The sequence below is a fragment of the Hyla sarda genome, chromosome 4 (assembly GCF_029499605.1).
Source record: "Hyla sarda isolate aHylSar1 chromosome 4, aHylSar1.hap1, whole genome shotgun sequence".
Classification (NCBI taxonomy): Eukaryota; Metazoa; Chordata; class Amphibia; order Anura; family Hylidae; genus Hyla; species Hyla sarda.
In genome coordinates, this window is record NC_079192.1 from 45,909,294 (window position 1) to 45,923,120 (window position 13,827).

General features: G+C 42.8%; 1 protein-coding gene and 1 long non-coding RNA gene across 4 annotated transcripts in view; one reads left to right on the top strand and one right to left on the bottom strand.

Annotated features, from left to right (window-relative positions):
• ADGRE5 (adhesion G protein-coupled receptor E5) overlaps nt 1-13,827 on the bottom strand; it is a 184,204-nt gene that overhangs the window by 33,597 nt on the left and 136,780 nt on the right. For all 3 annotated transcript variants that reach the window (XM_056570735.1, XM_056570737.1, XM_056570736.1), the window contains 4 exons: nt 10,673-10,774; nt 6,129-6,319; nt 2,614-2,766; nt 836-1,039 (listed from right to left, as the gene is read on the bottom strand). In XM_056570735.1, the coding sequence (XP_056426710.1) occupies nt 836-1,039; nt 2,614-2,766; nt 6,129-6,319; nt 10,673-10,774 (650 nt within the window). The remainder of the gene's footprint in view (nt 1-835; nt 1,040-2,613; nt 2,767-6,128; nt 6,320-10,672; nt 10,775-13,827) is intronic.
• LOC130367855 (uncharacterized) overlaps nt 1-13,827 on the top strand; it is a 401,538-nt gene that overhangs the window by 14,863 nt on the left and 372,848 nt on the right. The gene's annotated exons all lie outside the window — the stretch shown is intronic.

The window sequence follows — 13,827 nt, forward strand, 5'->3', positions numbered from 1 at the left end:
TCGTGATTTATTATGATTAATAAGTTTGAAAATAGCCATTTTTCCCTATGATTAGAATAACTGGCTTCTGTCTCGTGCATTTTGCCTTCCTCTGGATTTTCCCTGCAAGGTAATAGACTAACCTGGATGGACGTTTGTCTTTTTTCAGCCTTACAAAATACTCTGTTACTGCTTTATGCATCTCCTATTTACTGTATAAAGAAACATTTAGTTAGCTCCATCTAGTGGTGGCTGTTCTCTATAAAGATATGTTATAAAAGTAATAAGCACAGCTTTTTGTAGAAATCTTTTTAATTCAAAAACTAAATGCCAGTGAAGTAAAATACAATATTGTGGGAAATTTATCATTAGCCGTCACGCCCCCTCCCATAGACTTGCATTGAGGGGCCGGGCGGGACGTCATGAGGGGGAGGGGCTATGACGTCACGAGCTGCCGGCTCCAGCAATGGGAACGGTTTGTTCCAAATGCTGAGCAGTGGAGTACCCCTTTAAACTCTAATGCCTTTTGCAAAATCTATTAATAGTTGTGTGATGTATGATGAATTTGCCATTTTTTGCAATGCACGTTTTTCTATTGAGTGGAGTGAAGTTGCACTACATTTATTAAGTCGCATATGATAAATGTGTCTACATTTAAAACACCTCTTTTATACTGAAGCATTTTCCCATTTGTTGTACAAAGGGCAAAAGTACCGAAAAAGTTGCAAACCTTTGAGTAAAAGGACTTGCACAAACATTTGTGACTTTAGGACAGAAAACTGGCATGCAAGCCTTGATATACTCCCCCTATTATCTAATACTGTGAAAATATAGGGTTAAATGCAATAGATGTTACCTTGCTGTTAACTGCTGTGATTCCAAGTAGAAATATACAGTTGCCAAAGAAGAGACTTATACACAAGTGCATGTGAATGGTGTTTCGTGTTCCACGGAGCGAACGGCAAAAGCAGAAAGTGATGATGGCTAGTACAAGGCAGAAGATGGAGATTGAGAGCCCGATTTGTGTTATGAGGGTCAAAGGCACGCTCTGTAAGACCTCCTATAAGGAATACATTACACAAGTTATATGCGGAATAATACTGTATGTAACTGTCATGTTCTTTACTGGCAACATGCTATAGACTGCTGGTATACTTCAAATTGAGATTCCAAAATAAATGGTTCCAAAACATTTGGATCAGAGGTTCTCGTTTTAATGCACAACTTGACGACTTCAGGAAGCCAATGTAGGGTACATATGGATATGCAAAGGCAGAGGTTAGTTCTGTCCTAGTCTCGTTTTTATAGAGTATTTCCAGGCAAAATGTATTGATGACCTCTCCTCGCCATAGGTCTTCAATATCAGATCTGTGACACCTGGCACCCCCACCGGTCAGCTGTGTGCCAGAGCCGGGGCACCACCATCACAGTGAACCAGAACAGGAGACAGACAGCTCGTACATTGTGAAGTGACCATTCACCACAACTCAACTCCCATTCATTTCAATTTAAAGGGGTATTCCAGGTTTTTTTTTTATTTGACTATGCTACAGGGGCTGTAAAGTTAGTGTAGTTCATAATATAGTGTCTGTACCTGTGTGTGACCGTTTTCTCATAATTCTTCTGTGATTTTACCCCAATATTTATTTTTACCAGCATACAAAATGACTGTTGTCTCGGATTTTTCCCAGCTTGCAATGCGGCCGAGACCTGACTCACTAGTCAGCTGATGACAGGGAGCCTGTCTGCTTCAATGGGTGGAGGGATCGCTTGGTGGGAGAGAGATCAATCTGCAACTAATGCAACAGCTGTAGGCACCCTGATTGAAAACCACAGGTCTTTTGTTTCAATGGGTGGGGTTGCTGATGTGTGAGAGGGAGGAAAATGGAATTGTGGGATTTGTAGTCAAAAAACATAAGTCAAACAGGAAATACAAGTTCACAAAAAGCTAGCCACAGTAATAGGGTAATCTCACAACATAGCCATTTAGCCGCAAGACAAGCGCAGATCCTTCCTAAGCATGTCCATTACTGTCTGCCAGGTACATACTAAAATCACCTTATGGTGGAGAACCCCTTTAAGCCTGTGACAACAGAAGTGTATGAAGTCCTTATGTAGGACCACTTATCTTCAGAATGTGAGGCTTATACAGCTCATTTACATACAATGAAATGTCAATATTAAATTCCTATTGGAGCCTATTATGTTGATATTATCCAATTACTTGAGATTGTAAACAAGAAATTGTATTACACCCTATGTTGTAAAATGACATACACAGAGGCCCTCATTTACTATTGCAAACCTGACATGTTTTGTTGTGTTGTGCTCCAGAATTTGCACCAGAATTGAAAAAACCCAGACTAACTCTCCATTTTGCTAAGAAAACCCGAAAAGGGTCATGGCTGTTGGGAAAATGGGGCCTGGTCACCGAAAAGGGGCGTGTTCCCCACATTTTCACAAAAACCCAACATATTTACCCAACAGATCAGAGCATGTGTAAAGCAAAATGTAGGGAAAGTGGAAAATGTAGGGAAACCTTAGTAAATACCGTGGAAACAAAATTGTAGGGAATTAAACCCCACAAAGAAACCTACACAACACTCTTAGTAAATCAGGGCCAGAGGGTCTTACCTCATCGTCATGCAGAAGCATTAAGACGGCAAAACTGGTCAAGTGAGTGCAGTTGCAGGTCACTCCATATTCATCACGTCCCGTCTCGCAACCTTTATTGCTCCAACTATTGTCTGACACTGACCAGGACACACAACTCATTTTTTTGGACATCTGCAAAATAAAAAGTTTGGAAAACAATTATGATCGGAAAGTAAAAACAAATAAGAAAAACAATCTGCATTGGTTTTAATGAGAAAAATTTATAAAAAAAAAAAAATGAGGTGATGAAAATGCTGGCCGTTTTGCACTGCTAGATATAAGCAGCAAGATTTTTATTTAGATTTGTAGAGGATTTGTCACTGCAGATTTACCATAGAAAATGTAAATGTTAAAGGGTACCTCTCATCAAAAAAACTTTTGATATATTATAGATTAATGTATGCAGAATAACTTTACAGTTGCATCTTATTAAAAAATATGCTTCTTTCTATTTAATTTTCCACTTTGAAGAAATGACCACTAGGGGTCTCCCTACCAGTCCTGGCAGCAAGCATTTCAGACTCATGCTGGAGTCCTAAACACTACGAGCTGCCAGTCTGCTTTGTTCACAAAGGAGAACACTCAGAGCTGCCAGCCTGCTTTGTTCACTGCCTGATTGGCTGTGAACAAAGCAGGCTGTCAGCTCTGAGTGTTTAGGACTCCAGCATGAGTCAGAAATGCTTGCTGACAGGACTGATCGGGAAAAATACAATAGAAAGAAGCATATTTTTCATTAACATGCTATTGGAAAGTTATTCAACATTCATTAATCTAAAATCTATCAAAAGTTTATTTGATGAGAGGTACCCTTTAAGGATAATAATATGCTACCACGTGATCATGTTGCATTGCAGTTTCAAATTATGTAATAAATACTTGCTATTGGTAACTGATGTGATACAGGTACAAACCGATACGCAACCGTAACGTGTTTCACACTAACACCTGCACCTGAGAATAAAGGGACCGCGGGGCTATTTACCCTTGTGCCACCCACATTGAGGAAACTGCAGCCGACTCAATTCAAGTGAATCCTTGTGCTACATATAGAATTTTTGCAATGCGAAAATGCCTTTAAAGGGGTATTCCAGGCAAGAACTTTTTTTTTTATATATCAACTGGCTCCGGAAAGTTAAACAGATTTGTAAATTAATTCTATAAAAAAATCTTAATCCTTCCAATAGTTATTCGCTTCTGAAGTTGCTTTCTGATGACTCACGTCCCGGGAGCTGTCCAGCTCCTATGAGGATATTCTCCCATCATGCAAGGGATATTGTCCCATCATGCACAGCTCCCGTGACGTGACATCATCATTGAGCAGTTAGACAGAAAACTTCAGAAGCTAATAACTATTGGAAGGATTAAGATTTTTTAATAGAAGTAATTTACAAACCTGTTTAACTTTCCGGAGCCAGTTGATATATATAAAAAAAAGTTTTTGCCTGGAATACCCCTTTAACCTTTTGCTGGCCATAGACATTTATTTTTAAGCATTTAAAGGGGTACTCCACCCCTAGACATCTTATCCTCTATCCAAAGGATAGGGGATAAGATGCCTGATCTCGGGGGTCCCGCCGCTAGGGACCCCCGCAATATAGCATGCGGTACCCACCTGTTTCTGGTCCGGAAGCGCTGGAGGGTCTGGGTCCCGACCACGGGAACGTAAGTTCGTGACGTCACTACTCCGCCCCCGTGTGATGTCAGGTCCCGTCCCCTCAATGCAAGTCTATGGGAGGGGGCGTAATGACCGCCACGCCCCCTCCCATAGAGTTGCATTGAGTGTACAGGGCCTGACGTCACATGGGGGCGGAGATGTCTAGGGGTGGATAGGGGATAAGATGTCTAGGGGTGGAGTACCCCTTTAAGCATAAAAAAAAAAATTCCAGCCTTTAGACAGTTTCAACAATATCTTTCGTAGGACAATAGATCAGAATAATATTTAGTGATCGCTAGGAATAAAATCATCCATTTTTTTCGGTTACTAATACATCACTCAGTGGAGATCAAAGAAATAGCTTTATATGATTCCAAATGTATATCCAGCCTCCCGAATATTATTATAGACTCTAATTACATTATTTTGTACTAACCTCATTGATTGCATGGAACTAGGTAGAAATTGAGTTCCTTATTAAGGAGACAGCGTTGTACACTGAATTGCTAAGGGTTTCTCCAAAATTCTGTTTAGGTGGTGAAAGCATTCTGTTGTGGTGAAGGTATACAGTATGGGGGGTATTTATCAATTTTGCCTGTTGACAGTTTCTATTTACCCTTCTTTTTTTCACTTTGTTTTTCGTGGACATGCACCAAATGATTATCATTTGGTGCAAGTGGTTAGTAATTTTGCTGCAAATGTTGAAATCAGCTGTTCACAGCGCCTTTTACACAGAACTTACCGCCACAGAGGACACGTATTTTACCCTGTAGAGCGTATTTTACCCTGTAGAGCGTATTTTGCCCTGTAGAGCGTATTTTGCCCTGTAGAGCGTATTTTACCCTGTGGAGCGTATTTTACCCTGTAGAGCGTATTTTACCCTGTAGAGCGTATTTTGCCCTGTAGAGCGTATTTTACCCTGTAGAGCGTATTTTACCCTGTAGAGCGTATTTTGCCCTGTAGAGCGTGTTTTACCCTGTAGAGCGTATTTTACCCTGTAGAGCGTATTTTACCCTGTAGAGCGTATTTTACCCTGTAGAGCGTATTTTACCCTGTAGAGCGTATTTTGCCCTGTAGAGCGTATTTTACCCTGTAGAGCGTATTTTACCCTGTAGAGCGTATTTTACCCTGTAGAGCGTATTTTGCCCTGTAGAGCGTATTTTGCCCTGTAGAGCGTATTTTGCCCTGTAGAGCGTATTTTACCCTGTAGAGCGTATTTTACCCTGTAGAGCGTATTTTACCCTGTAGAGTGTATTTTACCCTGTAGAGCAGCCATGTCGGAGTCCCTCCTGCAGTATATCAGCAAGCGACGTGAGTTATTTTCTTTTGTGGGGTTTATAGCCACCATGTGAAATGGATTTTATTTTTAACTTGAGTGTTTTTTTTTTTTTGGTTACTTTAGTGCTTACCTTTCCTGAACCTGTGTGGCCATGTCCAATGCTGGCTCAACGGAGGGTAAAGGTCCCTCAGAGACAACTATGTTGCAGGATAGTATTGAGCAGCCCTGGAGATGTCGATGCTTTCACAAAAACATTTTTTTAATGTATTTTGACGCCTTTACATTTTCTGAGATTGCTAAGTGTACAAAATTTCTTGGCGGTGAATTGCACATAAAAAATTGCGCCAAAGATCGATTGCCGCAAATGATGAATTACTGACCAAAGTAAAAATCACGCACAGGACTGTGTGATTTTGAGAAAGTTGTAAAAATGACAGTGGAGAAAATGTGCCAAACTTTGGCGCAAAAAGACACTGCACCAAAGTATTGCACCAAAGTTATGGGGAAAAAAAACACATAAATCCTTTGATAAATACCCCCCTATGTGTAGAATGTCCTTACCTCCTCTTTGACATTCAGTCTCATTGATACTGGTTGTCGGAGACTAGATGTGTTAGTGATGCCAAGGAAGACACTGATCACAGGGGAGACAAGTTTAAAGGTTTTATTTTTTGATATTTCTTCCAAAAGATCAGCTTCTTCGAAAATATGAGTGATATTTGTATACTCTATGCATCCTAATAATGCTACACCTGTAAGAAAAGAAGTGAAAATGATTTAGGGTATGTTCACATGGGCAAAAGACAAGCTAGTTGTGATGCGAAAAACGAAACCATTTCTGTTTTAAAAACAGCATATTGCTTCTATTAGCTTAAAGGGGTTGTGCGCTGCCCTGCCTTTCGGAGCTTCACTCGCAGCGTCCGGAAGTTCATTACTCCGAACGCTGTGTGCGGGCTTCCATGTTCGCGGCCGCCCCCTCGTGACGTCACGCCCGGCCCCTCGTGGCGTCACGCCCGCCCTCTCAACCAAAGTCTATGGGAAGGGAGGGGCCGGACGTCACTCTGCTGCGAGCGGAGCTCCGAAAGGTAGGGCAGCGCACAACCCCTTTAAATGGGATCTGGGGAATTGCACAAAAAGAATTGGCATGTCAATTCTCTTCTGCGAGGTTGAGCACTGTGGTTCTATGGCGCAGTGTTCACACAGGTGCACCTACCCTTAGTTGCTACAAATGAAATGATTCTGTTTAACTAAACAGTGACAATTGATGTGGAAAGTGGTCACTGAAAGGGGTAATTCTGGCAATACAAGCCTGTAAATATGCCATTAGTTCCGCCTTTGATGGACCTTACCTACACATTTATAGCATAGTTGGTGATTTATCTCAATGATCTGCATATGATACCACATTTCTCCTTCAGTGTCTGTAAACTGTATGGGCAGATAAAGCCCTTGAAGAGGACATTGGAGGTAATCTCTTTGGTGCATTAGTTCATTGTAGACATGGCATAGGGTTCTCTGTTTGCAGCAATGTGGCCTCAGATTCATATGTGACCTGGGCAGTATTTGCGTGGCATTTATATGCTTATCAGTAAAGGCAAAGTTTTCCTATTATTAACATTTGCTCTTAATTTTTGTCTTTAATTTTGATTAGACATCTATGATGTCCACCTTACTTACTCCACAGGTAGCCCAAATTTACTCTTAAACAAAAAGCTGTGTTGTCCGCTCATCCACTTATAACTGCCAATGTACACCTGTGCTATCGGACCCGCCGTCCCCGCCCCGGCTACACCATACGAATCCAAACAATGAATGTCCGGCACGAGATTTGAATATGAAACTTGCTTTATTAATGCTTGACAAGGAGTCACAATACAGATAAGAAATGTCTGACGCGATTCGCACCGCCAGGTGCGAAACGCGTCAGACGTTTCTTATCTGTATTGTGACTCCTTGCCAAGCATTAAAGGAGTAGTCCAGTGCTGAAAAACGTATCCCCTATCCTAAGGATTGGGGATAAGTTTTATATAGCGGGTGGTCCGACCGCTGGGGCCCCCAGTGATCTCATGTACGGGGTCCCGGCTCGCTGGCCAGATAGCACGTGTTGACCACCGCACGAAGTGGCGGCCGACACGCTCCCTCAATACTGCACAATGGCAAAGCTGGAGATTGCCGAAGGCAGCGCTACGACTGTGCCATAGAGTTGTATTGAGGAGGCGTGTCAGCTGCCGCTTTGTGCGGTGGTCAACACGCCCCCTTCCCGTGGGCTCCCGGGGCCCCGTACAGTAGATCGCGGGGGGCCCCAGCGGTCGGATCCCCCGCGATCTGAAACTTATCCCCAATCCTTAGGATAGGGGATAAGTTTTTCAGCACTGGACTGCTCCTTTAATAAAGCAAGTTGTATATGCACATCTCGTGCCGGACATTCTTCGTTCACATTTACTCTTAGCCCAAAATAAATTCCTCTTTTTTTTGTGAAAGTGGCTTTTAGTGAAAAGGGTTTTATCATAGATTTCAGCGCTGTGGCTTTTCTCCATTAAAATCAATAAGGAGATGGTGTGCCAAAAATGTAAAATTGGAATGAAATTGAAACATGGAGGGAATTCATAAAAACTGTGGTAAAAATTTAAATTAAAGTAAACTTTTTGCGCAAGCTGTGATTTTTCTTCATACAATTTTAAAAGTTTAGCGTTGCACTCACCACCTCCTGTGAACTGTCAGCTGTATTTCCTGCTGCAGACACCTGTATCTTTCCTTGAGCTGATGGTGGTGGCCGTTTTATTTCTCAACCAATTGTCAAGAAGCCAAGGCCAATTTGCCGAAGTGCCACAGCCTGGCATACCTCTTAGGCTAGGTTCAGACTACGGAATTTCCGCCTGCAATTCCGCTTTGAAATTGCAGGCGGAAATTCCGCTTGCTAAAATGTACTGTATAGTGAATGGTTTTCCGTTCACAAATTCACACTTCGGAATTTGTGAATGGAAAATCTGCTTGGAAATTTCCGCCTGAAGAATGGCGCTGCTCTTTCTTCAGGTGGAAATCTGCGCGGAACACATTGCAGTCTATTGGAGACCGCAGTGTCCGCGCGGTCCTAGCGCCGACTGATTCAGTCGGTGCTGGCCGCACTCGGAATCTCCGGGCGGGAATTTTCTGCCCGGAGATTCCGTAGTCTGAACCTAGCCTTACTCACTCTCATGTCCCAGTCCTACTTTGAGTGGCGTACATGGCTAAGTACATCAATCATGAAGAGACTGGGAAGTGAGGGTGAGCAAGAAGATGTGTAATGCTGGTTATACTTGGTGCCAAGATAAGTATACTAAGCCGGATCTAATGTCAGCTATGGAAAAGGAAGCCTTGGTCCCATGCTAAGAATAGCTAAAACACCCCTTCACCAGAGTAACCCTTCAATGCCAGATATCTGCACTAAATATTATGGCTCCATATTTCCCTCTGCTTTATGTTTTCTGGGAGGCTTGGGATGCATGTATTTCATTTTAATACTTATTTAAGGACCCTGCTATTCTAATCAGACTAGTGACCACACTGTACACATAGCTTATTCATATTTCTTACATGATTGATATGTGCAGTAGGGACTGTCAAGAGTAGGAGCAAATCCCCATAGCAAACCTATCCTGCTTTTGACAGTTCCTGACAGACAGACAGAGGTCAGCAGGGAGCACTGTGGTCAGACAGAAAATAAATTTAAAAAGAAAAGAACTTCCTCTGTAGTATACAGCAGCTGATAAGTACTGGAAGGATTAAGGTTTTTAAATAGAAGTAATTTACTAATCTGTTTAATTTTGTGGCACCAGTTGATTTAAAAAAATTTCGTTTTTCACCAGAGTACCCCTTTAAGCCTTTTAGCCCTCTATCAGTAGTGATTAGATCTGAGATGACCACCAATGGAGTTAAAGAAGGAGATTTATCAAGATATTTAGAGTTTTTTTTTTTTTTTTGCTTAGAAAAGTCGCACGTGAACGTAAGCAACTTTTTGTGCGACTTTTGTGGGTAAGCAAAAAATATAATTCAGCCCAACCTAAGCAATTTTCAGTTTTCATTTTGCAGTGTTCGGGAATTGATCAAGTGCAAAAGTCACACGTAAGCAAAAAAAAAAAATCGCAACTCCCCTTCAAAAAGTCGCAAGTGTAAGCAAGGTCAGACCTGGCTTACAAACTTGCTTTTCACAGCATTTTTAAAAGTCCCACAAAAGGTCGCGACTTTTTGTGCCACTTTGTGCGCAGCTCATCACCTCGGCACCCGCTCACATCTACCACAAGCAAGCTATTGGGACTACAACTCCCAGCATGTCCTCAATGTAAGGACATGCTGGGAGTTATAGTCGTGCGGTGGGACAGTTGACATGCACATCTCTTGCCTTCTTGTGTCACAATACTACAACTCCCAGCATGTCCTTACTGTAAAGTCATGCTGGGAATTGTAGTTATGCGGTGGGTTAGGTGACAAGCTTGTCACCCGTCCGCACATCTCCCGCCCACGTTGCATGACTACAACTCCCAGAATGTCCTTACTGCAGGTAAATGTCCTTCAAAGTCTTTATGGGTTTTTACCCATCTGTCGTCAGGATGTTTTCAAAGTTAGGGTAGACTCGTTTACTTGCAACTGGTAATATTAATGAGTAATGAAGCATAGTGCAGACATTTTACATTTTCAACTTGATTTTGGCTGTACCTTTGGTGCCCATGGAACTCATCCAAATATCCTAACCTGACCGCTTATAGATTTATCACCTATAGTAGACTTTTTACCTAAGGACTTATGCACACAGCTTCAAACCAAAGCTATATTGTACCGATCTGAAATTCAACAATCACTGTCACCTATAGGTCCATATTCTGAGTTTATAGATGTAAAGTTTTTTTTTTTTTGGAATCCATAAAACAAAGTTGTGTCTTGTTCCATCACATGCCAGGTCATGGAGGTATAATATCACTACTTCCACCACCAAGTTAGTCGCATCAATCTAGAATCTAGTGTCTCTCATAGACCTGTTCTATATCCTCCCCTCAGGCTCCGTTGTCACAATACCGTGTACATGCATGTGGTTTGAGCCATAACAGCTACATGGAAAAGAAGCTGGTTACCTGTATTCCCCGCAGCTGTTTTAGAGTCCAGTGTTACACTGCTTTTGCTGCCTTGAAGTGAGAGTGTGCCGCTATCTGCAGTACCATGGGCAACTTCAATACCTATGGAAACATAACTCGCATTTAGGGTTCAATTTTTTTTTTGTCATATAACGGATTATAAATCTAAATACAATATTGGGGGCGATTTATCAATCTGTCCACAGAAAAAGTTGCTGAGTTGCCCATAGCAACCAATAAGATCACTACTTTTATTTTTTAAAAGGCCTCTGAAAAATGAAAGAAGCGATCTCATTGGTTGCTTTGGGCAACTCAGCAGCTTTTCCTCTGATTTGAAAAATCTCCCCAATGTTCAAACCATAAGTGACAGTCATATTACTACTATTCATTAGCATTGTAATTGTAATGGGTGTTAGCTATTTTCTACCATGTGGCTTGTCGTACTATGTATTATCCATGTTGTAGATTAAAGGGGTAGTCCAGTGGTGAAAAACGTATCCCCTATCCTAAGGATAGGGGATAAGTTTGAGACCGCGGGGGGTCCGACCGCTGGGGCCCCCTGCGATCTCTGTACGGGGCCCCGACTCACTGGCCAGATAGCGGGTGTCGACCCCCGCACGAAGCGGCGTCCGACACGCCCTCTGAATACATCTCAATGGCAGAGCCGGAGATTGCCGAAGGCAGCGCTTCGGCTCAGCCATAGAGTTGTATTGAGGGGGCGTGTCGGCTGCCGCTCCGTGCGGAGGTCGACACGCCCCCTTCCCGCGGGCTGTCGGGGCTCCGTACAGGAGATCGCAGGGGGCCCCAGCGGTCGGACCCCACGCGATCTGCAACTTATCCCCTATCCTTAGGATAGGGGATAAGTTGTTCACCACTGAGTCACCACTGGACTACTCCTTTAAAAGAGTTAAAACTTTATTTATATCCATGAATATACAGAAGTAGCAAACCTGGGTTTAGTTGACACTTTTCATATTCATATTTCAATGCTTCATTTGTAGATAGACTACCTTATAAGACCTAATGCCTTATGTGTTGTGAAACCCAGCTGTAGCTGACATACGGGGCTACCCTGCAGCTGCCCTGTTCAGTGATGGTTTGGATGTGGGGCCACATGTTACAGTTACGTTGGCACGCGGTCAAGCCTTCAATCCTCACTGAACACACAGGGCTGCCTCTGAGTAGCCCTGTATTTCAGCTAATAGAAGAATACACATCACATCAGATTTTGCGCAGCATGAAAATTGTTGTTTAAACATTGTGTATAAGGCTTCTTTCACACTATGACTGTTGCTCTTTTTTTTTCTACTTTGCCATTAACATCCATTATTGTAATAAAGCATAACAGGAGTTGTAACGAGCAAAGAGGATCTTATTCAATTAATTGATTTGCGCATTCTCAGGATAGTCCATCAGTAGCTTATTGGAAGGATGCTGACATCCGGTACCTCCTCCGGGCACCTGTTCTGGCAAGCCCCTGCAATCAAATGTAAACAAAGTGTACGGAACCCAAAAGCTTAGCTCCATACATTGTGTTGTGGCTGTGCATAGTTACCGCATCTCAGCATCTATTCACTTCGATGTGAGCTAATCTTCAGTAACATAGCACAACACTAGACAATGTATAAAGCTAAAGGCTTCTGGCATTGTACATGGTGGTCTTCTAGGCATCGGGGGTCATCTAGACAGCTGATCTGGGGATTGATGGATGTCAGCAGTCCATTGACCAGCTGTCCATAGCCTGTTCGGAGAATAAGCCATTAATCAATTTTCAATGGCCATTAACAGGAACCACAAAAGTAACTTCTTGAAAGGAATGTATAACATATATTTTAACATAGTTTATAAGGTTAAAAAAAGACCAGAGTCCATTGAGTTCAACCTATGGCCCCATGAGTTCCTGCTGAGTTGATCCAGAGAAAGGAAAAAAAACCTCATACTAGAGGAAGAAATTCCTTCCTGACTCTAAATATGGCATCAGAATAAATCCCTGGATCAACGTTCTGTCCCTATAAATCTAATATCCATAACCAACAATGTTATTACTTTCTAGAAATGCATCCAGACCCCTTTTGAACTCTCTTACTGAGTTCACCATGACCACCTCCTCAGGCAGAGAATTCCACAGTCTCACTGCTCTTACAGTAAAGAACCCCCGTCTGTGCTGGTGTAGAAACCTTCTTTCCTCTAGACGTAGAGGATGCCCCCTTGTTATAGATACAGTCTTGGGTATAAATAGATTATGGGAGAGATCTCTGTACTGTCCCCTGATATATTTATACATAGTTATTAGGTCGCCCCTAAGTCTTCTTTTTAAACTAAATAACCCTAATTCTGATAATCTTTCTGGGTACTGTAGTCCTCCCATTCCCTGTATTACTCTGGTTGCCCGTCTTTGAACCCTCTCCAGCTCCACTATATCTTTCTTGTACACTGGTGCCCAGTACTGTACACAGTATTCTATGTGTGGTCTGACTAGTGATTTGTACAGCGGTAGAATTATTTCCTTGTCGTGGGCATCTATGATCCTATTGATGCACCCCATGATTTTATTTGCCTTGCCAGCAGCTGCCCAACACTGGTCACTACAGCTAAATTTACTGTTAACTAAGACTCCTAAGTCCTTTTCCATGTCAGGTGTTCCAAGTGTTCTCCCATTTAATACATACTGTATATACTCAAGTATAAGCTGAGTTTTTCAGCACGATTTTTCGTGCTGAAAACACCCCCCTCGGCTTATACTCGAGTGAACTCTCCACCCTCAGTAGTCTTCAACCTGCGGACCTCCAGAGGTTTCAAAACTACAACTCCCAGCAAGCCCGGGCAGCCATCGGCTGTCCGGGCTTGCTGGGAGTTGTAGTTTTGAAACCTCTGGAGGTCCGCAGGTTGAAGACCACTGCGGCCTTCGACATCATCCAGCCCCCTCTCACCCCCTTTAGTTCTGTACTCGCCTCCGCTTGGCGCTGGTCCGGTGCTGCAGGACTGTCCGGTTAGGAGGTCGTCCGGTGGGATAGTTGTTCCGGGCTGCTATCTTCTCCGTGCTTCGGGCCCGGCCCCAGAATAGTCACGTTGCCTTGACGACGACGCAGAGGTACGTTCATTACCAACGCCCTTCTGCGTCATCGTCAAGGCAACGCCTCTATTCCGGGCCCGAA